The sequence below is a fragment of the Geotrypetes seraphini genome, chromosome 1, assembly GCF_902459505.1.
Source record: "Geotrypetes seraphini chromosome 1, aGeoSer1.1, whole genome shotgun sequence".
Lineage (NCBI taxonomy): Eukaryota > Metazoa > Chordata > Amphibia > Gymnophiona > Dermophiidae > Geotrypetes > Geotrypetes seraphini.
In genome coordinates this window covers 92,314,963-92,337,887 of record NC_047084.1, presented here as the reverse complement: position 1 = coordinate 92,337,887, position 22,925 = coordinate 92,314,963, and the positions used below count along the sequence as shown (strand labels likewise).

Sequence of the window (22,925 nt, the reverse complement as noted above, 5' to 3'; positions counted from 1 at the left end):
CCCGCCGCTGCCTGCTCTCGTCGGGCAGGAGGGCCTCCGCGTGCGCTGAGGCGACGTGATGAAGTTAGGCGCACATGCGTACGATGTCATCGCGCAGCCTCCGGGCACACGCGGGTGCCCTCCTGCCCGACGCAATTTCGAGTGAGCTTTTCCAAACCCGGACAAAGTGCTGGGTTTTGAAAAGCCGTCCGGACCCCCTCGACAAGGAGGACATGTCCGGGGAAATCCGGACGTCCCATAACCCTAGCGAAGGCAGGCTGCAAAATTTATCCAGATAGGGCCGGGGTTGGCATTTAACTTATTCTGGCTACTCCGCAGACTGACTATCAGGTCCACAGCCTTTAGTTCCAGATGGCACATCACTTGCTCTTCACACTAGCTTTGACTCAAGCAGGGCAAGACAATTTATCTTGGGAAGCTCGAAAGATAAACACTCCTAAAGCACACAGAAGGAATCAAGCTTCTGAGATTGCAATGGTGCCTTCCTCGAGCAATACATCACTCGTGAAATCTATTAACCGCCTACAGCAAGCTCTTCATTACTTGGATGCTTTGCAATGGGGTACTGCCAATTTCTCATCAAGGGGTCTGCCAGCTCGGCTGTCCTCTCTTTTCATAAATATAATTTACCAGGGTCTCCAGAGAGCCTCCAGGAGCCCCCTCCAGCACATTACTTTCTCAGAGCCAGATCTCTTGCCATACCGCAACGGGAAAGGCTAATTAGCATTTTCACAGTGTCAAGCAAGCCAGTGATAAGACCGGCTGCCTTATAATCTAACCCTATTAAGACTTACTGCATTTGAGCTACAAAAAGTAAAACCACCGGGAATTAGACTTCGACCATCTGGTCTTTTCAAAGCATGTGCTAAAGGAGTTAGTTAATGGGGGGAGGGGGCACCTGAAGTAAATGGCAAGCAGCTTAAGTACAGATAAAAGAAGCTTTTCACTAGCGCCAAAACGGTATTGCTGAAAACCGTCCGTTGTTACAAGCCTGCCCTTTAGAAGTAGAAGTGTAATTAAAAAGTACCCCTCACGAGGGAATATCATTGTGTGTGCAAATGAACAAAGTGCAGGCGTGAGTCCAAAAAACCTACAGCAACTACCTCATGAGTTCTAATTGGTGCTTATTCTTAATGTTAAAAATATGAAAACTACAAAATGTGCTATCCGTATGTGTGCGTGTGTATGTGAATATAGGAAAGTGCTGGGGAGTGTATATTTATATGAGCATATGAAAGTGTAGTTTGTGTGTGTGTAGGAAAGCACTGGGGGGGGGGTGTAGTGAGATGTGTGTATTTATATGAGTATATGCAAGTGAAGGGGGGGGGGTGTCGATTGATGTGGTGTGAGGTGTGTGTATGTGAGCATATGAACGTGTGGAGTTAGGACGGTGTGGATGTGTGTTTTGCAACCGGGAGTGTTTCTTGAGTTTGTCAGATGTGCTTCCTTCCTCGTAGTTTCCAGGGCAGTGCTGATATTCCTCTGATCGGTGCGCCACACAATTATTTCACCTGCTTGTCCAGCGGGGGAAATCCAGCATGGAGTGGGAGTTACATCTTGAGAACATTAAGTCCAACAATTATTGCATATTTTCTGTCAGAAGGCAATGCCATCAAACCTCTTTCAAGAACGTATCCTGTCAGAGGCCTTCCCAGCTGAGTTCTCCTTCTCATCAGCTGCAAGGACCTGTGTGAACCCGTAAGATACCCTTGCTGTGCATGTGCAGGAAATTGAAGATCTCTGATGGCATGGAGTGAAAACCAGGCCGGGGTTTCACGTTGTCGTAGTAATGATGAGTGATAAAAATTCCTGAGGGGTTCATGGGGAACGCCCAGAAACCAAAGAGGTGCACCTCCTCACAGAGCTCCAACGCTGCGGAAACCAGAATCAGGCCACTGCTGATCCGCTTGGCCCGCACTCCCTGAATGAACCAAAAGCGTGACACGTTGATGAGATACTGCGGGTGAAAGTAATACACGGCCTGCTGGGACTCAAAGTCATCCAGCACATACTTGACCCGAATGGAGACGTCTGTGTTACGAGTGTTGTAGAATGCAGGCAGCAAGACAGAGGCATTTTCGTATACCTGCAACGCTTCATAAAAAGGTTTCCTCCATTTCTCCAGCTTGTGAAATCTAAAACATCAACAAAAGAAAAAGAACAAGTCATCAGAGCAGCCATCGTGTCTCTTGAGTGTTGCAGTTGTCTGGGTCTCGCCGCTTCTGGGTAGGTAGAATCAAGGTTTCAGCCAATGGCGTAGCAAGGGTGAGAGTCTTCCGCCCCCCGCTCTTTTCCTATCCCACCTTCCATGTTCCTTCCCCCCGTACCTCTAGTTGAAGTTCTACCTCGCGGAGGTCAACAACGTGCTCCCCACGACCCCGTCGTCTCTCCCTCTGACCTCACGTCCTATGTGCGGCACCCACGTGAGAGCCGACGGGGTCGCAAAGAGTATATTGTTGACAGCTATGAACAGCAACTTCCCCTAGAGGTACGGGGGAAGGGGGTCAAGTGGGTGGAGGGGAGGAATGGGAAGAAACAGTGGGGTAGAGAGGAGGAGGGGTGTCAGCGCCTGACCCCCACTCACTTCCCCCCACCATTACTACGCCACTGGTTTCAGCCAAAATGTCAGTTGTACCTACCCAGATGTGGCACGATCTGGACAACTTCAATAATCATGACACCAGCCGCGGAAGCCTAAGAGAGCATTATGTTTCTTGTCAATGCCATAAAATTAAATTGGGAACATTGGAAAAAAAAACAAAGCCCCAAACACTGCAGTCAGCATATTTATAAAATGTCGGCTGTGGTATTTAAACAAACTACTTCTATTCTGCACTACTATCAGCATGGCACTGAATATAGCAGTCATCACAGCCCACTATGGCGGTAAATTTCATAAAAAGAAAACCAGTGGAGATGCGTGAAAAACAGCTTTATTGATTCTTGTTGACTCAACGCAGGCTGTGTTTTGTCTCGCAAGGCCTGCATCAGGAGTCGAAAACATGCACAAAGAAGGAAAAGAATCCCAATCAGATATTCAAACTTGGGTCCACATAAACTTGTTATAACATTTCCACTAGTCCCAAGTGTTAGAGTAGATTTTCTCTCTACATTCACTCTTAATAATAATAATAACTTTATTTTTAATTAATAGCTTGTAACATACTATGGGCTAGATTCACTTACCTGCCTCTCTGTGCCTGATTCGTGTCCGATCTGCAGCAGGCCGATCAATTCGCCAAAGCTCAGCATGCAAAGGGGGGCAATCGGAGGAATGCCCCCTACTGACCACATGGATTGCTAGTGAGTGATCCAGAAGCATGCGCAGAACAACTATAGATGGTCTGCGTATGCTTACGGAGCTGCAAGCTGCTTTTTTTAATCTGTTTTGGGGTTTTTTTCCGCGAGCCCGTGGTTTTAACCCGCTTTAAACCCACAGGTTAAAACTATGGGCTCGCAGTGCGGCAAGAGGAGAGTCGGGGCTGAAAAGGGCAGGAGAAGTCGGCAGAGAGCAGGAAAGGTCGGGAGCGACTGGTCCCCACCGGTCGCTTCTTTTTGGATCGGCCAGCCCAGTCGGTGCTCCTTGAAAAGTTTAGTGAATCGCGTCCCTGCCTACTTTGCATGCCGTTTTCCCTCATTTGCATGCACGGATCGGCATCGGATCAGAGGAGAAGTTAGTGAATCGAGTCAGAGGGAAATCGGGTCGCAAAGGGCTCGCAAAACTGATCGGTACACGATCGATTTGCTTAGTGAATCTAGCCCTATATTTTTTTCAGATAACACTTTTCTCACTAAACTAAACTAAACCTTAAGTTTGTATAGCGCATCATCTCCATAAAGATAGAGCTTGACACGGTTTACAGGTAATTCAATAAATGAGGGAAGGAAATAATTAGAAATTAGAGGTTATGAAGAGGATAGCTAGCTTTACATTTTAAATAAATAGCTTTACGTTTTGGAGAAAAGCCAGGTTTTCAAATGCTTTCGGAATAATTGGAATGAGCCTAGGTTCCGCAGCGGGGCAGGGAGGTTATTCCAAAGCTTAGTGAATTTGAAGAAAAAGGATTTCCCTAATTTACCTGCATACATGATGCCTTTTAATGAGAATAAGAAAGAGAGAAAAAAAGAAGAGAGAGAGAAAAAAAAAGAGAGAGGAAGAGAGAGAGAGAGAAAAGGAGAGAGAAAAAGAGAGAGGAAGAGAGAAAAAAAAGAGAGGAAGAGAGAGAGAGAGAAAAAAAAAGAGAGAGAGGAAGAGAGAGAGAAAAAAGAGAGACACAAAGAGAGAGAAAAAAGAGAGAGAGGGAGAAAAGAGAGAGAAAAAAGAAGAGAGAGAGAAGAGAGAGAAAAAAAGAGAGAGGAAGAGAGAGAAAATAAGAGAGAAAGAGAAACTAAACTAAACGAAACCTTAAGTTTGTATAGCGCATCATCTCCATAAAGATAGAGCTTGACACGGTTTACAGGTAATTCAATAAATGAGGGAAGGACATAATAAGAAATTAGAGGTTATGAAGAGGATAGCTAGCTTTACATTTTAAATAGATAGCTTTACGTTTTGGAGAAAATCCATGTTTTCGGAATAATTGGAATGAGCCTAGGTTCCGCTGCGGGGCAGGGAGATTATTCCAAAGCTCAGTGAATTTGAAGAAAAGGGATTTCCCTAATTTACCTGCATACATGACGCCTTTTAACGAGGGGAAAGATAGTTTCGTTAAAGTGCTTCATAAACAAAGTTATAGAAAATAAGGAACAACAGACCCGTGAGGAAGCAACATGTTAAGCTAACTGCTATGATCACACTGTGAGCAGCGAGTTGTGTTTCCGAGGTCGTGATTAAAGTGCGATCTGAAAAAATATAGGGCTAGATTCACAAACCTGCCCAATCGGGACCGATCTGGGCAGGTCCGATAGATTCTTCAAGCTCCAATATGCAGATGGGGGGCGATCGGAGGAACGCCACCATCTGCCGGCACGGATCGCTGGTGTGCGATCCCGACGCATGCGCAGACCATCTGTAGATAGTTTGCACATGCCCGTCTGAGCCGAGACTTTTTTTTCGGGAGGGGGGAGGGGGTTAACTTTTTAGCCCAGTGAAACTGTGGTTTTAACCCGCTTTAAACCCGTGGGATAAAACCATGGGCTCGCACTGTGGGGAAGGGCACGAGAGATTTGGGATGGCAGGCAGGAGAGATCCGGGGACGAGCAGGGCGGCGATTTGGGGCAGAGCAGGCAGGGGAGATCGGGGAAGCGCATCAGGGAGGCAGGCAGGAGAGATTCAGGGCAGCAGAGAGCGGGGTGTGCAGAGAGCAGGGCTTCAATGGAGCTGGAGAGTCAGAAAGACGTTTGCGACTGGTCCCCAGCAGTTGCTTCTTGGGTTGATCGGACAGCCCAGTCGGTTTTAAAAAATTTCGTTGGCGATCACGTCCCTGTCTACGTTGCATGCGTTTCCCCTCATTTGCATGCACGGATTGGAAGCGGATCACAAGACAGGTTAGTGAATCGGGCCGGAGGGAAATCTGGTCGCAAACCGATCGGTACACGATCGGTTTGCTTTGTGAATCTAGCCCACAGTATGTTACGAGCTATTAATTAAGAGTGAATGAAGAGAGAAAATCTACTCTAACACTTGGGGGAAAGAATAGAACTTGTATATCAATAAAGATGTATACATTAAAAAAAAAATCCATCTGAAATATATCAATACCACAATTTATTATTGAGAACACACAGAGCACACTTCCTGGCCAGCAAGTCAGATGCTGGGGCCTAGTGCCGTACTACTAGCACAGGCTGAGGTAGTGATATCAGCCCAAAAGACTGAAAGTTGTGAACCATTAATCTGCTGGAGAACCAGCGGCAGCTTTGAAAAGCCTGAATTATGAGTTTTTGAATTTGATTATGTTCCTAATACCGAGGGATCCAAGGAAAAGGGTTTCCAAGAACTTTATGGGCTGGCACTAATCCAGGGACTGTTTGGAATTACAGTTTGTTTGCTTTGAACTATACTTTATATTTCTGAACATCCTGACAAGATTGATTTTCTCACTTCCAATGTGGAACTGTTGAACTCTAGGCAAGCAGGCTGGTCTTAATGGTTTTATTTTGTTTTGTGGATAAATCCAGACCTTGCTTGATGCAATACACTTGCCTGGTGTTGTGGTGTTCTCTTATGAGGGCCTTTTTTCTTTCCTTGTGCAGCCTGTAGCGGCTCACAAGAGCTTTCTTTTGTTACTGGTGCCCTAGGACCCATTGCCCTGAGGCTGCCTTGGGCAAGCTTAAGTGTCCCGATACATCTCCCTTAACTGCAATCAACACCTACAGTGTAGGCACCTGCCTCAGGTTTTTTTGGTTTTTTTTTAGAAAACGTGCGTCCCAATTGGCTGGTTAGACAGCGGTATGACACCTACCGCCACCTACAATCAGGATGCCATTTATAGAATGTGCCCCTTAGTGTGCTGAAACATAAGATAGTCCTCCCGACATTGGCAAGCGGTGTCAGGTCAAAAGTGCGCCGGGACAAAGGCGCGAGCAGACAATTGAGCGCAGTGTGGAGGCGCACGCCGAAGAAAATTACTGTTTTTAGGGATCCGATGGGGGGTGTGGGGGGGGAACCCCCCCACTTTACTTAATACAGATCGTGCCGCGTTGTGGGGGCGTTGTGGGGGGTTTGGGGGGCTGTAACCCCCCAAATTTTACTGAAAACTTCACTTTTTCCATGTTTTTAGGGAAAAAGTTAAGTTTACAGTAAAATGTGGGGGGTTACAACCCCCCAAACCCCCCACAACGCCAGCGCGATTTGTATTAAGTAAACTGGGGGTGCTCCCCAACAAAACCCCCCGTCGGAGCCCCTAAAAACAGTAATTTTCTTCGGCGCGCACCTCCATCTTCGGCGCGCATCTTTGTCTTCCGCGTTGTGGTCTATGAACCTTGGCAAGCATTTTGTGGTCAACACCACTTCATCAGGGCTAAGGGGAAAGTTCAGTGGCAGCATCACCCATTTTTTTTAGGTACAGCACTATTTAGAAGGCTCACCTAAGATCTGAGGCTTTTTCCTTTGCTATTGGTGTGAATGGTGTAGAAGCTATTTGGCTTTTTGAAGTGGAGAGTTTTTGTATATTTTTAACGTACTTTGGAAGAAAGAGGAGGAGGAGAGAGATTTGATAGAGATGCTTAAATACCTCCGTGGCAAGTCTCTTTCGATTGAAAGGAAGCTCTGGAATGAGGGGGCATAGGATGAAAGTGAAAGGGAACAGACTCAGGAATAACTCGAGGAAATACGTACTTCTCATGGAAAGGGTGAAGAATACACGGAATGGCTTCCCGATAGAGGTGGTGGAAAAAAAGACTATAGCTGAATCTCTTTAAACAGGTGATTAATAAATTCCGATAAATAAATAAATCAGCACTCCAAGAAAGAGGAAGGAACAACAGATGGGTTCATAGACAACGGCGCGAAAGACAAAGGCGCGCCCGGACAATTGAGCGCAGCGCGGAGGCGCGCGCCGCTCTAAATTACTGTTTTTAGGGCTCCGACGGGGGGGCATGGGGGAAACCCCCCCACTTTACTTAATAGACATTGCGCCACGTTGTGGGGGGTTTGGGGGGTTGTAACCCTCCACATTTTACTGTGAACTTAACTTTTTCCCTAAAAACAGGGAAAAAGTGAAGTTTTCAGTAAAATGTGGGAGTTACAATCCCCCACACCCCCCACAACGCGGCACAATGTCTATTAAGTAAAGTGGGGGGGTTTCCCCCATGCCCCCCCGTCGGAGCCCTAAAAACAGTAATTTAGAATGGCGCGCACCTCCGCGCTGCGCTCAATTGTCTGGGCGTGCCTTTGTCCCGGCGTGCTTTTGACCTGACACCCAACAGATGGTATGGATCTGAAGACTAGATAGGCCATATTGTCTTTATCTACCTATATTTTCTTTGTTTTCGTGGTTAGGTGGACTTTACTTGAGGTCAGGGATCTTCAATCTAATTGATTAAAAGCTGCAATAAATCAGGACTCCACCCAGAAACAATTTATTTTAAAAAGAACAACAATGTATCGCCGGTGAGAATCTGTTAGCAGGGTACTAACCCCCCCAAACCCCTTCCCTACATTTTACATATTCTCAGTTTTAGCAAAAAAAGATCAAGAAGGGGCCATCCTCAGCTAATAGCCGAGACTCTGCATACAGATCTTAACCACAAAGTTCAGAAGCCCAACAGAAGCAATACTGACCTTTCAGTGATTATACTGGGATTGACTGTCACCACGTCCGTCTTTAAGCCAACATCCAGCACATACTTGTCAGATATGGGAGGCAAGTTGCACCTAAAAGAACAAAAGGGCTTTCACTATTGCAGCATCTCAGCTCAAGGAGTGGAAACGATTCCTGTCAACAAGGGGCCCAATGTTCAAATGCACCTATCCAAAAAAGAATAGGGTTACTAGACATCCGGGAAAACCCAGACATGTCTTCTTTTTAGAGGACTGTCCCGGTTCCCAGATGGACTTTCCAAAACCTGGCAGTTTGTCCGAGTTTTAGAAAGCCCCGACGAGCTCTGGCCACATCTAGAGGGCCTCTGAGCATGTGCGGATGACATCAAACACATCCGCGCATGCTCCAGGCTAGGGGTGTCAAAGTCCTTCCTTGAGGGCCGCAATCCAGCCGGGTTTTCAGGATTTCCCCAATGAACTCTGGAACAACCTCTCATCCCCGCTCAGAAATTCTAGCTCCTTCCAATCCTTCCGTAAACGCTTGAAAACTTGGCTCTTCTCAAAAATCTAATCTCCTCCCGTTCTCTAGTACCCTGCCCCTCTCTATCCTCTCAGTCCCTCTCCTATACCCCTTCTTTGTAATTCCTTTCCTCTTAACCTCTGTAAACCGTACCGAGCTCTGCGCATGCGGAGATGGTGCGGTATACAAACCTAATGGTTTAGTTTAGTTTAGTTTAGAATATGCATGAGATCTATTAGCATACAATGAAAGCAGTGCATGCAAATAGATCTCATGCATATTCATTGCGGAAATCCTGAAAACACGACTGGATTGCGGCCCTCGAGAAGGGACTTTGACACCCCTGCTCCAGGCCCTCCGGATGCGGTCGGAGCTCGTCGAGGATGATGAGAGGAGGCTTTGTGGGGGCAGGACTGAGCGCAGAACAGGACGGGGCTGGAGGCGGAACTGGGCGTGGCTAGGGCACAACAGGCCGGGCCCATATGTCTGGGATTTTACCGCTCAAAATATGGTAACCTTAATAAAGCACCACCAGCAAACTGGATAATTGACGCTGACTGGGCCCTTTCCTTTAATCTTTAATGGCACAATCCAGCTAATGCTGGGGCAGACTAAGGGTGGAGCTGGATATTAGTCAAATTAGGAAGATATACGGTCATAAAATACACAATAACTGTCTTCTTCTATTGAGAATGAGGCAATTGACACAAAGCACCTAAGTGGAGAAAAAAGACCTCACATAATAACATGGAACTTAACATAACAGCTACTGCTGAAAGCAAGTAAGTTCACTTATCATCATGAGTTAGAAAAAAAACCTCCACTTCAGCGCAACAAAATTTTTTAAGTGCCTCAATCAACAATAGAAAAAACACAAAAATAGAAAAGTCACAATCCTGCTCACATTCAGTATTCATGGAAGTTCACCCTATAGCAGTCCTTTACTGGCGAACCATTTACAAAATCCAAATGGCATAAGAGCAATGGCAGCCTTTGACTATTGCATTCTGGGATACAGCACTACTTTTTTTTTACTTCCCAATGCTTCTGTGAGTCCTGTGGTTGTGAATTCAATCCTAATCTAATCTAATCCTTAGGTTGTATACCGCATCATCTCCACGTTCGTAGAGCTCAACGCGGTTTACAGTAGGAGAAATAGGAAGGAACTACAACAGAGGGTTAGAGGTAGAAGTGTGAAGAAAATTTAGAGGACTTGGGATGCCAAGATATAAGAGTTTCCTTGATTCCTAAGTTGGAGGGAGACTTACATTTTTTGAGAAAACCCAGGTTTTCAGATGTTTGCGGAAAACTTGGAGAGAGCTCAAGTTCCGAAGAGGGGAGGTAAGGTTGTTCCAGAGCTCAGTGATTTTGAAGTGGAGGGAGGTCCCTAGCTTTCCTGTGTGGGAAATGCCTTTTAGCGAGGGGAAGGATAGTTTTAATTTGTGGGAGGATCTGGTGGTATTAGGGTTTGAGGAATTCCAAGAAAGAGGGATAAAGGGAGGGAGGATACCATATAGGATTTTGAAAGTTAAACAGGCGCATTTATAGTGGACCCTGGCGAATATCGGAAGCCAGTGGAGCTTGGCCAGGAGCGGGGAGACATGGTCAAATTTACTTTTAGCGAAGATGAGCTTGGCCTAGCTTACTCCTTGTGACTCTGGGCAAGTCACTTAAGGGCAAATTCTATAAGAAGCGCCCAAAAGTTAGGCACTGTTCAGCGCGATTCAAGTAAAATTGGGTGCTGTTTCATGAATCACGCTAACGGAACCTATTTTGGAGGCGCCCAAGAAATAGGCCAGCTCTAGGCACAACTAAAAGTTAGGCGCCTAGCTGAGCGCATAGTAACGCTTAAGAGCAGTGATTCTGTAACAAGGCGCCCAACATGTAGCCACGCCCACGCCTAACATGCATAGCGCCTATTTTTTTGAAGGCCGCCTAAATTTTTAGAGGCGCCGTGTTACAGAATCGCGCTTTCTTGATAGGCGCCTATGTTTCAATCAGTGCTGATTAAAAAGCTTAATTGAGCTTGTTATTCGATTTAGACAGGCGCCTATCTAGTTGGCCGCCTCCGAAATAGGTGCCTAACTTTAGGCGCTGGTTACAGAATTTGGGCCTTAGTCCTTTCATTATTCCAGGGACCACAGTTAGATTGTGACCCTGCAGGGACAGATGGTGAATATACCTAAGAGTACCTGATTACTATTTAATGTATTGTAACCACTTTGGTTGAATCTCTACATGAAAAGGTGGTAAATAAAACACAGCAACCACTGTGGGAACTCACATTAGCCATTTTGAGTAGTGAGACTGCATGGGGCAGGAGCATAGGAGGGCTAGGCAGTGCCCCTATTGTCCCTCCTCCCCATTCTGCTGAGTCATGTCAGAGGGAGGGTTAGGCAGTGCCCCCACTGTCCCTCTTCCCCATTCTGCTGAGTCATGACAGAGGGAGGGCTAGGCAGTGCCCCGACTGTCTCTCCTCCCCATTCTGCTGAGTCATGACAAAGGGAGGGCTAGGCATTGCCCCTACTGTCCCTCTTCCACATTCTGCTGAGTCATGTCAGAGGGAGGGCTAGGCAGTGTGCCTATTGTCCCTCCTCCCCATTCTGCTGAGTCATGCCAGAGGCATGGTGGACCACTCTTGCCCTGGCTCACCACTGGATAAGCAGGGCTTCCGGTAGGAAAGGCCTGTAATGGATCTGAGATGGTGAAGACTTGAATATAAACCGAGACCCCCCCATTTTGGAGCCATTTTTTTCACCCAAAAATCTAGGTTTATATTTGAGTATATACAGTAAGCTAAAAACTTCCTCTTGTAAATGTACTGAAGTCTCAGATATAAATATCATTATAAGTCAATGTAATCACAAGATAAAGGAAGAAGCAATCAGAAGTGCTTTCGCGTTTGCACTGATTCTGTTTATAATCCTGCCCATCGTGTGTTCATTGACAATTATCTATATCAGTCTTTCCCAAGTTGATCCTGGAATACCCCATTGCCAGTCTGGTCTTCAGGATATCCACAATGAATATGCATGAAAGAGATTTGCATATAATGGAGGTAGTGTATGCATATCGATTTCATGCATATTCACTGTGTCTGAATTCAAGAGGGCCTGGGATAGGCACGTGGGATCTCTTGGGGAGAGAAAGAGATAATGGTTACTGCGGATGGGCAGACTAGATGGGCCATTTGGCTTTTATCTGCCGTCATGTTTCTATGAAAACCTGACTACAGGACCGACTTGGGAAACACTAAGGGCTCCTTTTACTAAGGTGCGCTAGCGTTTTTAGCGCACGCAGGATTTTAGCGTGCGCTAAACCCGCGCTACACTTCTAGAACTAATGCCAGCTCAAAGCTGGCATTAAGGTCTAGCGCGGGCTATTCTGCGCATTAAGGACCTAACGCACCTTTGTAAAAAGAGCCCTAAATATATTTATCTGGCAGCATTTTTGTTTTGGGTTTTTTTTTTTGTTTGTTTGGTTGGTTGGTTTTTCCAATCCACCGAGAGGGCGACTTCTTCGATTTGTAAAATCAAAAAATATTCAGCTTTAATATGTGTTTCCATGATCACTTTAAATTAACAATTTATATGCTGCAGTTAATTAATTAATTAATTAAAGGGTTCCTATGAGAAAACATTTATATAATGCACAATGGCTCTTCAGTCACTAGATGGGGCTGAAGACCTAACATCAACTCACACAAGATGCATTCTACGATGCTTCTGTGAACCCGAGCAGAATGGAACATTGCGTGTTTCCTCACATCCACACAATCACACGCTTGTTCTTCTAAACCAAAGACCAATTACTGTCTCACGAAACAATAAAACAATTCATAGTACCATAATAGCAAGATGACAGTTGAGCAAAAAATTACTGGAAAAAGAACTGTTCATCCCTGGCATTGCGTCGCTTGGAACTTCAAAACACACACACACACTCCCTCGCTCTCTCTGCGAACATATAGCAGAGTAGAGAGATGTGACCCAACATTAAAAGACCTCTTATTTCACGTGATAAATATCCGTTGTGATATATGACTCAACCACTCTTAATAGCTATAAATTTCATAACTTTACTGAAGCTTCAGACCTCAGAAACACCACTCATCACTCAAATGTTTATCACAGCGATAAGCTTGACGTGTTGTCTCCTCACTGGCCCACTTTTTTTTTATCCTAAATGGATTTCAATATTTAAAGTGCAGTTTTTAAAGTGCAACAGTTTCAAAGTGCTTAAAAAGTGCCTTAAAGTGCTAGTCAAATGCTTTTACATATGAATGGTTTATGACTTAGCTGAATCCGAAGCTTCAGTAAAGTTATGAAATTTATAGCTATTAAGAGTGGTTGAATCATATATCACAACGGATATTTATCATTTGGAATAAGAGGTATTTATGAGCTATATGCGATTCCAAGTTACAGTACTATTGAAGAAATAACCATCTTAGTAGGATTCCCAATGTTAAAAGAAGCACTGCACAAGCTGAGTTACCGAAAGACAAAATCAGCATTGTCAATCTCCCTTCCACATCGACTGTTCTTTAGTATTCCTCCGTTGCCAACAACAGCGCACTTCTTAAACTGGGAGCGGTAGTATGGCATTTCCTGTAGTTAAAAATAAAAGGGTAAAATATAGAAATTTAAACATCCACACTCAACTTCTTTTTTTTTTTTTTAAATTGGCGTGGTAATTGACCACACTAGTTTTCAGCCAATCAAAAAAAATTTTGTTTAAAAAAAATGCGCAATTAAGAGTTCGGGGCCGGACTCTTAGGACACCTACTGATGCCTTAGTGAACGCACCCTCTGACACCTAACGAAGCCTACTCGAAAAGTAGGCATGGTTGGGGCGGAGAACAGGCAGCCCCGCTTTAAACCTGCGGGCTCCCAATGCAGGGAAGGCGGCAGAGAGAGTCACACTTCCTGCCTTTTCTTTCTTTCCCTATTGGTTAAAAATCAGCTCCAAAGCAGAGCTCAGGGCAGAGAGCAGAGCATGGACAGGAGCTGCACGATTACCCCGGTGCCTGAAACCTCTTCCTACACAGCAAGATCGGGGCAGAGAGCAGGGCAATGGAGCAGGAGAGTCGGCAGATACCTGTGCGACTGGTCCCAAACAGTTGCTTCTATTCTTGATCGGCCAGCCCAATCGGTGTCCCAAATTTGTGTTGTGGCTCGCGTCCCTGCCTACTTTGTATGCGTTTCTCCTCATTTGCATGCATGGATTCGAAGCGGATCACTGGAGAGGTTAGTGAATGGGGCCCGAGGGAAATCTGGTCTCAAAGGGGTCGCAAACCGATCGGTACATGATCGGTTTGCTTTGTGTATCTAGCCCTAAGTTACATAAATCAGCTTTTTAGGCTGTCCTATTTGGCCAGCTAACTGAACAGGTTAAGGGCTGATTTTTGGCACTTAACTGGTTAAGTACTAACTCCATTCTCAGACTGGTTCTGGCTTAGATGCTTAGAGCCCGATTCTATTTAGCTCATCAGTGGCATAGTAAAGAGGGGGGGGGGAAGACTGCCCTGGGCACCATCTTGTTGGGGTGCCGGCACCCTTCCGCCCCTCCATGCCACACTTGCCCCTCCCCCCCACACCTCTTTAAATCTTCACCAGTGCGAGCAGCTTCTCTGGACAGCCTGGTTCCCCTCTAAAATCACTTCCTGGTCACAGGGCAGGATGGAGAAGCTGCTCGCACTGGTGAAGATTTAAAGAGGAACGGGGGAAGGGAGGGTGCGAGTGTGGCATGGAGGGCGGAGAGGATGGCACAGGGGTCACCTCCTACCCTCACTGCGCCACTGGAACTCATCTAAAGAATTGGCACGTTCATAAACGTTTTGCATACTATGCAGAATCAGGCTCAGTGCCACCTAAGCTGTGTTAGGCATCGCTAGGCATCCTAACTTTTAGCCGCATCATATTGATGCCAGGGTTTTCTTGACCTAAATGCGTGTGCACCCAAGTCTGAAACACACCCACAATCTGATCCTAACCGTATCCACTTTTGGGTAGGGGCTTTAGACAAGGCGTCTATCTTTTAGAGAATCATGCCTACCAAGCTAGATGCCTGTCAATTAATTCCAATTAACATTAATTATGAGGTGTTACGTGCCGATTATTCTGCACAGATTTGGCCTATCGGGCACCTACATTGGCTAGGCACCTTACTTTACGTGGACTCTATAGAATTTGATGGTTAGTGCCAACATTCATCCACACTATCCGTGCTGATGAATATCGATGGATCGCTCCGCACAGGCGATTTAGCCAGGCAAGAGCCTCTCCTGCCTGATTAAATCACTTTGAATATTGACCCACTTTGTTATTAGTTAATGCAATATTCTTCAAGCATCTAGCATAAAGTAAGTGAAAAAATCTCCAGCCCAGCTCGGAAAGCTCCCAGGAGGCTTACTACAAACGAGAGCTCATTCAATCATGGATATTATTACCATCTTCAAACGGTAACTGGAGATGGCAGAGGAAAATCCCGTCCTGCCCTGCAGATTTACCCTAGGATGCATCCAGCACAGGGCTCAATTACCACACTACAGCACATCTGACACTTAAGGCTCCAGCGTCCTATGTGCCCTTGAGACCGAGCATTGTACAGCAAATCTACGTGATAAATAAATGATCTCGCTCCTTCCGCATACTCAGCAGGTCAGAGTCTGCACTGCTGCAGGGTTTCTTGATTCCTGTAACATTATATACCTAGGTGCTTACAAGAAAATTTTCAAAAAATTGAGAGTGATTCAGAATACTGCCGTTCGCCTCATTTTTGGTTTAAAAAAATGGGAGCATATCACTCCTTTTTATTTGAAACTCCATTGGTTGCCGATAGTCAAGAATTCTGTTCAGATTTCCTTGTATTTGTTATAAATCAGTTTCGGGTTTGTTACCAGGTTATCTTGTGTCTCATTTTTGTTTGAGTCACGCCAAAAAGACCACACGTAGAATGAACTTGTTTTCATATCCCTCCATAAAATCCTGTCGTTATAAGAAGTTCCTTGAGAGAACCCTCTCATTTCAAGCCGCTAAATTGAATGTACGGCTTGGAAAAATTAAGTTAGATGTCTCTTCCTATCTTCATTTTAGAAAATTGTTAAAGGCTCAACTCTTTGATAGGCTGGTATCTTAATGCATTCTGCTTCATTTTTTCATTCAAGTTCCTTATATTCAACTTGATGTATTTTATCTGTTCTATGTATTACTTCTTTCCCTGCCATGCAAGTATTTTATTGCCTCTCTGGCTGGCATTTAACAGTTCTTTTTAAACTGTCAACAATGCTTCCCCAATTTTAAACTGTTGTTTTCTTTTCTGCATTATACTGTAAATGCTTTCTGTCTTTATCTGTTTTTAAGTCCATTATTCTAATTTGTATTTTATCTGTATCCCATGTATTAGCTCACCTTGTTGTGAACCGCCTAGAACTTTTTCAGTATGACGGTATATAAGAATAAAATTATTATTATTATTATTTATTATTTAACTTCCTGCTGCATGGAGAAATCCACTTGCTAGGCTACTTCTGCCACTTTGAAATTCTGCAAGGGGTTCTATTTTTAAAACAAGGCAGAGGCCACATTTCAGGAATGGTGCCTTTGAAGAGCTTACGTCCCACATTCACAAGGAGAGCTCGTAGGTGCCCATTTGAAGCGCTTATGTCCAGCATTCACAAGGAGAGCTCACACTGAGGGTAAATTCTGTAGCAGGGCTCCTACTACAGATACTGGTTGTGGTGCCTATTTAAAGCTTATTCGTGCAGAGAAGTAGGTGCCAAATTTTCTTTATGGAATACTAGGCAAATGGAGAAAAACACATACATTATGGCACAATCATTTACACAATTCCTTAGCTGATGTGAATGCCTGAGGAGAGTAGAATGGGTACAAGCGGATCAATTTTTCACTCCGTCAAAAATCACAAAGTCTAGGGGACACTCAATGAAATACTTTTAAAACCAATAGGAGGAAATATTTTTTCACTCAGAGAATAGTTAAGCTCTGGAACGCATTGCCAGAGGTTATGGTAAGAGCAGATAGCGTAGCTGGTGTTAAGAAAGGTTTGGACAGGTTTTCCTGGAGGAAAAGTACATAGTTGGTTATTGAGACAGACATGGGGGGAACCTCTGTTTGACTTGGATTGGTAGCAAGGAATGTTACTACTCTTTGGGATTCTAGAATCTTGTTACTCTCTAGGATTCCGGAAACTTGCTATTCTTTGAGATTGTATGGAATGTTGCTACTCCTTGGGTTTTGGCCAGGTACTAGTGACTTGGATTAGCCACCGTGAGGACGGGTGTCTAGGCTAGATGGATCATTTGTCTGACCCAGTAAGGCTATTCTTATGTTTTTAGATGTTAGCACAAATTTATTTATTTAAAAAAAAAAGCTTTAGCCTGTGGATCTCCCATCTAAACCGGCCGCCTTCCTGAATGAGCATGCGCGACTTCACCTCTCTCCTCTTCACGTCATGCGTGCTTGTACGTGGTGAGCCGTGTTGTCGGGGCAGCGTCTGACTTAGGAGAGGAGAGAGGTGAAGTCGCGCATGCTCATTCAGGTTGACGGCCGGCTTAGATGGGAGCCGGGAGAGCGCTGACGGACGGCAGAGGCATCGCCGAAGCAGGAGGGCAGCCGCATGGGGACCCCGAGGCAAGGAAGGCACCACTTTCGAATCGCTGTGAAGCACCCGCAGGCAGGTACTCGCCCCTGGGCCACCATTGCAAACCGGTTGTGGAACGAATCTTCTGAGTTTGCATTAAAGCCTATGGGGAACTCTGCTTTGCAAAACGAGCATTTTGGATTACGAGCATGATCCTGGAACGGATTATGCTCGTAAACCAAGGTACCACTGTATATCCTCAAAGAGGAGCCAAACTGACAGAACATGAGAACATAAGCAATGCCTCTGCTGGGTCAGACCTGAGGTCCATCTTGCCCAGCAGTCCGCTCACGCGGCCGCCCAACAGGTCCAGGACCTGAGCAGTAATTCTCTATTTATACCCTTCTATTCCCTTTTCCAGCAGGAAAATGTCCAATCCTCTCTTAAATCCCAGTACTGTATTCTGCCCTATAACGTCCTCTGGAAGCGCATTCCAAGTGTCCACCACACTTTGGGTAAAGAAGAACTTCCTGGCATTTGTATTGAATCTGTCCCCTTTCAACTTTTCCGAATGGCCTCTTGTTCTTTTATTTTTTGAAAGTTTGAAGAATCTGTCCCTCTCTACTCTCTCTATGCCCCTCATGATCTTATAAGTCTCTATCATATCCCCTCTAAGTCTCCTCTTCTCCAGGGAAAAGAGACCCAGTTTCTCCAATCTCTCAGCGTATGAAAGGTTTTCCATCCCTTTTATCAGACGTGTTGCTCTTCTCTGAACTCTCTCGAGTAACGCCATATCCTTCTTAAGGTATGGCGAACAAAACTAGACACAGTATTCCAGGTGTGGGCACACCATCGCCCGATACAGCGGAAGGATAACTTCTTTCGTCCTGGCTGTAATACCCTTCTTGATTATACCTAGCATTCTATTCACTCTCTTAGCGGCCACTGCGCACTGTGCCGTCGGCTTCATTGACCTGTCCACCATTACCCCCAAGTCCCTCTCTTGGGTACTCTCATTCAATAACATCCCTCCCATCGTATAGTTGTACCTCAGGTTTCTGCTTCCCACATGCAATACTTTACATTTCTCAACGTTGAACTTCATTTGCCATTTTGTCGCCCATTCTCCTAGTTTGTTCAAGTCCCTTTGCAATTCCTCACAGTCCTCTTTAGTCCGAGCTCCCCTAAATAGTTTGGTGTCATCTGCAAATTTTATTATCTCACACTTCGTCCCTGTTTCTAGATCATTTATGAATATATTAAATAACAGCGGCCCGAGCACCGAGCCCTGCGGAACACCAGGTGCTTCATTGTTCAGCCCCTTGTGAATTAAATTTCACACACCGCACAGCTGGAAGCCAGTGAAGTTCTTTCGATACAGGAGAAATATGTGACCCTTTTGGCGACCACAACAATCACTAGCGCTGTGCACTTCTGGCATATAAATCGTTCATTCACACCGAGGGACCTCAGAGCGCCACCCAAAATCTGCTTGACTGGCATGGCAGCACTCCTCACTGGTTCCCTTTTTTTTTACGGCGTGAGTTATAATAACTCTATCACAAATTTTTCATTATATACTTTAAAAAAAAAAATTTATTTTTAGATTTTCTTTGAAAACTTCATGACTGATCCTAAAGTATGAATCTTATCATTAGACTGAGTTAAATGGAAAACTTAGCTCTTAGCGTTGCTGCACCAGTTCCCCCCGCCGCGTTTCATTCTTCTTCAGGGTCGGGGATACTGGACGCGCGGAATTTGTTAAGCTCTCGGCTTGATCCTTTCCTATAGCCGCTATTGCTGACCATTCAGCATACGAGCTGTTGCATTTTGCATGAACTTGTGCACTCCACCCTTATTCTGCCCGAACTCTGCCCGGGCACAGGCCCACCAGCACACTATGCCCCACTGATGCTCCTTCCTATTGTCCCCTTACAGAATTGTCCCCTTTGAGGGTAATTTTCTACAGGTTGCCTGATGGTGCACGCCAAGTGTGAATTCCATAACATCAATTACACACATAATTGTCATTCTATAATACTAGGGTACATCGGCAGTTATAACACTCATTTACGGGCAAGCACTTCTGCTAGCTCAATGGATGCTGTCAGGTGCATAAGTCATAGTATTCCATTTAGGCCAATGAAAACCAGGCCTAAATACCTGCACCTAAGGCCTACTTTTACTAAGGTGTGCTAAGCGTTTTAGCACGTGTTTAGCGCACGCTAAATCAATGCATGTGCTAACCGCTAACGCGTCCATAGGATAACATGCACATGTTAGCGTTTAGCGTGCGATATTTATCGCACGCAAAAAAACATAACGCACCTTAGTAAAAGAGGGGGTAAGTTGTGCGTGGATCATGCATATTCTTTAACACTGCATCTAACGTTTAGGAACCGCCTATGCTCCTCCCCTAGCCACACCCCCTCTTGTGCGCACAAATTTATACAATTAGGGGGATTGTATACAATCCCTAAACAAAACAGTATGTGATAATATAATGGATCATGAAGAGGCATTCAAAACACCTTTGGAAAGATCTGAAAGACTTCAGAATTGATGTGAAATATCCCACTGCTGTCCACTTCATACTTCAGCTTTGTTCCCAGAGGAGTGTTTTTTTGGGTGGTGAACATAAAAGAAGGTGCATTGCAACATCTGGAGAGAGAAGACCTACCAAAAACAGAAATAAGTGTTAGAGGGGACCTAAAAACCCAAGTTTGGGAAAAAAATGTTAAGGAGAAAGAGTTCCGGAAACAATGATATTAAAATCTAATTTCCCGCTGTAGGTTGGAGGGAGACTCTGAGCACTCTTTAGAGCAGTGGTCCTCAAATTTAATTCTTGAGGACTGAAATGGGGAGGGTGCTGTTTCACTATCACATTTTTAATTTATAACATTTTATTGAAGGAATCAAATAAATCTACAATAAGATATTCATTACAATTATATTCAAAATACTAATTTTTCATACATATTTCTATCATTCCTCCAAAATATATTTCCATATTACCTATTTCATACCTCTATACACTCCCCCTGTTCCCTTCCTCCCTTCCCCTTCCCCCTTTTTTCCCCTCCCTTTCCCCCCCATTGTTTTTATTTTCAATAACATTGTAATGAATGAATTAAGCAAATATACAATTCAAATCATCCCTCCTAATCCCTCCCCTCCCCCAGAATGGAAGGTGCCACAAATTACCAGATGTTGAAAAGCAATGAATGTTTCCAAAGCGTCAATATAAAACATTAAGAATCATACTTCGTGCTCTAGAGCAGTGGTTCCCAACCCTGTCCTTGAGGACCACCAAGCCAATCGGGTTTTCAGGCTAGCCCTAATGAATATGCATGAAGCAGATTTGCATGCCTGTCACTTCCATTATATGCAAATCTCTCTCGTGCATATTCATTAGGGCTAGCCTGAAAACCTGATTGGCTTGGTGGTCCTCCAGGACAGGGTTGGGAACCACTGCTCTAGAGGATAGATTTTGAATATAAGGGTCCCAAATTTTCAAAAAGAATCATAAGAACATAACATAAGAACATAAGCAGTGCCTCCGCCGGGTCAGACCATAGGTCCATCCCGCCCAGCAGTCCGCTCCCGCGGCGGCCCGAACAGGTCACGGCCTGTCTGAGTCACCAGAAGGGGCCCCCTTGCCACCTTGGTTTCCCATTGAGTCCTATCTTCCCATCGAAGTCCTAACCCTCCGGTCTTGCACATGCACGACCTGGTTGGATTTCTATACTTATTACCTGGTTAGCTTTCTATACCTGTGTTACATCCCAGAACCTCTCTCAGTATCCCATGAACCTCTCTCAGTCGAGTTCGTCTAGGAAATTTATGAACCTCCCAAACCTCAAATAAAATTAAACGATGGAATTGGTTCCTCCAAAGCCAATAACTAGGAGGATCTTTCTGTAACCAATATTGCAAAATGCATTTATAACCAATCATACATGCCTTTTGAAATAGACTACTTCTTCCCTGATCAAAAACCCCACAAGCCGCAGCTTTACCAAATATCACCCACTTGGAGATTCCACCAATTGACAATTCCATAATGAACCTAAAAATAATAAAATGGCAGACCAGAATGATTTAATAAGAGGACACTGCCATAATGCATGAGATAAAATATTCTTATCTTTCTCACATTTGATGCAAATAGGAGAATTAACTAATCCTGCATGAAATGCTTGTACCTGTGAGAAATAAGCCCTATGCAAAACTCTATACGTACATTCCCTCCAGACATAACCCTTAATAATTTTAGGCAAACGATGAATAGCTTGACTAAAATCTTTTGATAGTGAGGGACAGGCAAGCTCTGCAGAATTCCAGGATCCAAAAACGCCCTAAGTGGTGCTTAAGTAATTCTCCCCATTTGTCCCGGCCGGCTCGCAATCTGACTAATGTACCTGGGGCAACGGAGTATTAAGTGACTTGGCCGGGGTCAGAAGGAGCAGTGCTGGGCTTGAACCTGAAACTAGAGAATGACACGAGGGACAAATTTTTCCCCGTCCCCGCTGGAACTCATTTTCCCGTCCCATCCCGGTAAGCTCTTTTCCTGTCCCTGCCCCATACCTGCAAGCTCTGTCCTCACCTGCACAAGTCTCATACACTTTAAGATCCTATGTGTTTGAGGCTTGTGCAGTTAAGGCAGAGCTTACAGGAATGGGGCAAGGACAGGGACAGCGACAAAACTCCTGGGGTCGGGGCAGGGAAATTGAGTTACTGAGTGGTTGGGGACAAATTTGTTCCCGTGTCATTCTCTACCTGAAACCTCAGGGTGCTGAGGCTGCAGCCTAACCACTAAGCCACCTCAGCACTCCATTTCACAGATTGAAATATTATTTTACCAAACAGGGGACCCAACACGGTCCGTGTTTCGGACAACCTTCATCAGGGTTCATGGTAGAAACCACTAAGCCACCTCAGCACTCCATTTCACAGATTGAAATATTATTATACAGTTATATGGGAATTTTAAATAGAAAAGAGTCTCCCAATTGGAGAACCCCAAGATGCAGCAGTAAAAACTATTTGTCTTTTCTGTGTCTCCCTAGAAACATCAGGTAAGACCATTAACTTACTCCACATAGACTGCTTCTTCCTATTACAAAAGTATAGTTTCAATATCCAATCCCTGAACAAACAAACCAAAACTGCAGATATGTACAACGATGTAGGCAAAATTTATTGTGACAACTAAAGTATATCTAAAAACCTTTTTACCAAATAGGGGACCCAACACGGTCCGTGTTTCGGACACCCTTCATCAGGGTTCATGGTAGAAAAGGAAAGAAAAATATGTCACAAAAAATTGCAGTAGCAAAAAAACGGATTGTATGTTTCGCCAAGAGTCACCAAATATTGTGAAATCTCTAAAATATTTGGTGACTCTTGGCGAAACATACAATCCGTTTTTTTGCTACTGCAATTTTTTGTGACATATTTTTCTTTCCTTTTCTACCATGGACCCCTGATGAAGGTTGTCCGAAACACGGACCGTGTTGGGTCCCCTGTTTGGTAAAAAGGTTTTTAGATATACTTTAGTTGTCACAATAAATTTTGCCTACATCGTTGTACACATCT

The 22,925-nt window shown here is 44.7% G+C and overlaps 1 protein-coding gene across 4 annotated transcripts in view; it reads right to left on the bottom strand.

The window, feature by feature from the left end:
- Positions 1–1,321: 1,321 nt before the first annotated feature.
- The window catches only part of ST8SIA5 (ST8 alpha-N-acetyl-neuraminide alpha-2,8-sialyltransferase 5), a 106,266-nt gene continuing 84,662 nt past the window's right edge, over positions 1,322–22,925 (bottom strand). For all 4 annotated transcript variants that reach the window (XM_033934986.1, XM_033934994.1, XM_033934978.1 and 1 more), the window contains 4 exons: positions 19,859–20,003; positions 13,221–13,333; positions 8,225–8,317; positions 1,322–2,135 (listed from right to left, as the gene is read on the bottom strand). In XM_033934986.1, the coding sequence (XP_033790877.1) occupies positions 1,673–2,135; positions 8,225–8,317; positions 13,221–13,333; positions 19,859–20,003 (814 nt within the window). In that variant the 3' untranslated portion in view covers positions 1,322–1,672. The remainder of the gene's footprint in view (positions 2,136–8,224; positions 8,318–13,220; positions 13,334–19,858; positions 20,004–22,925) is intronic.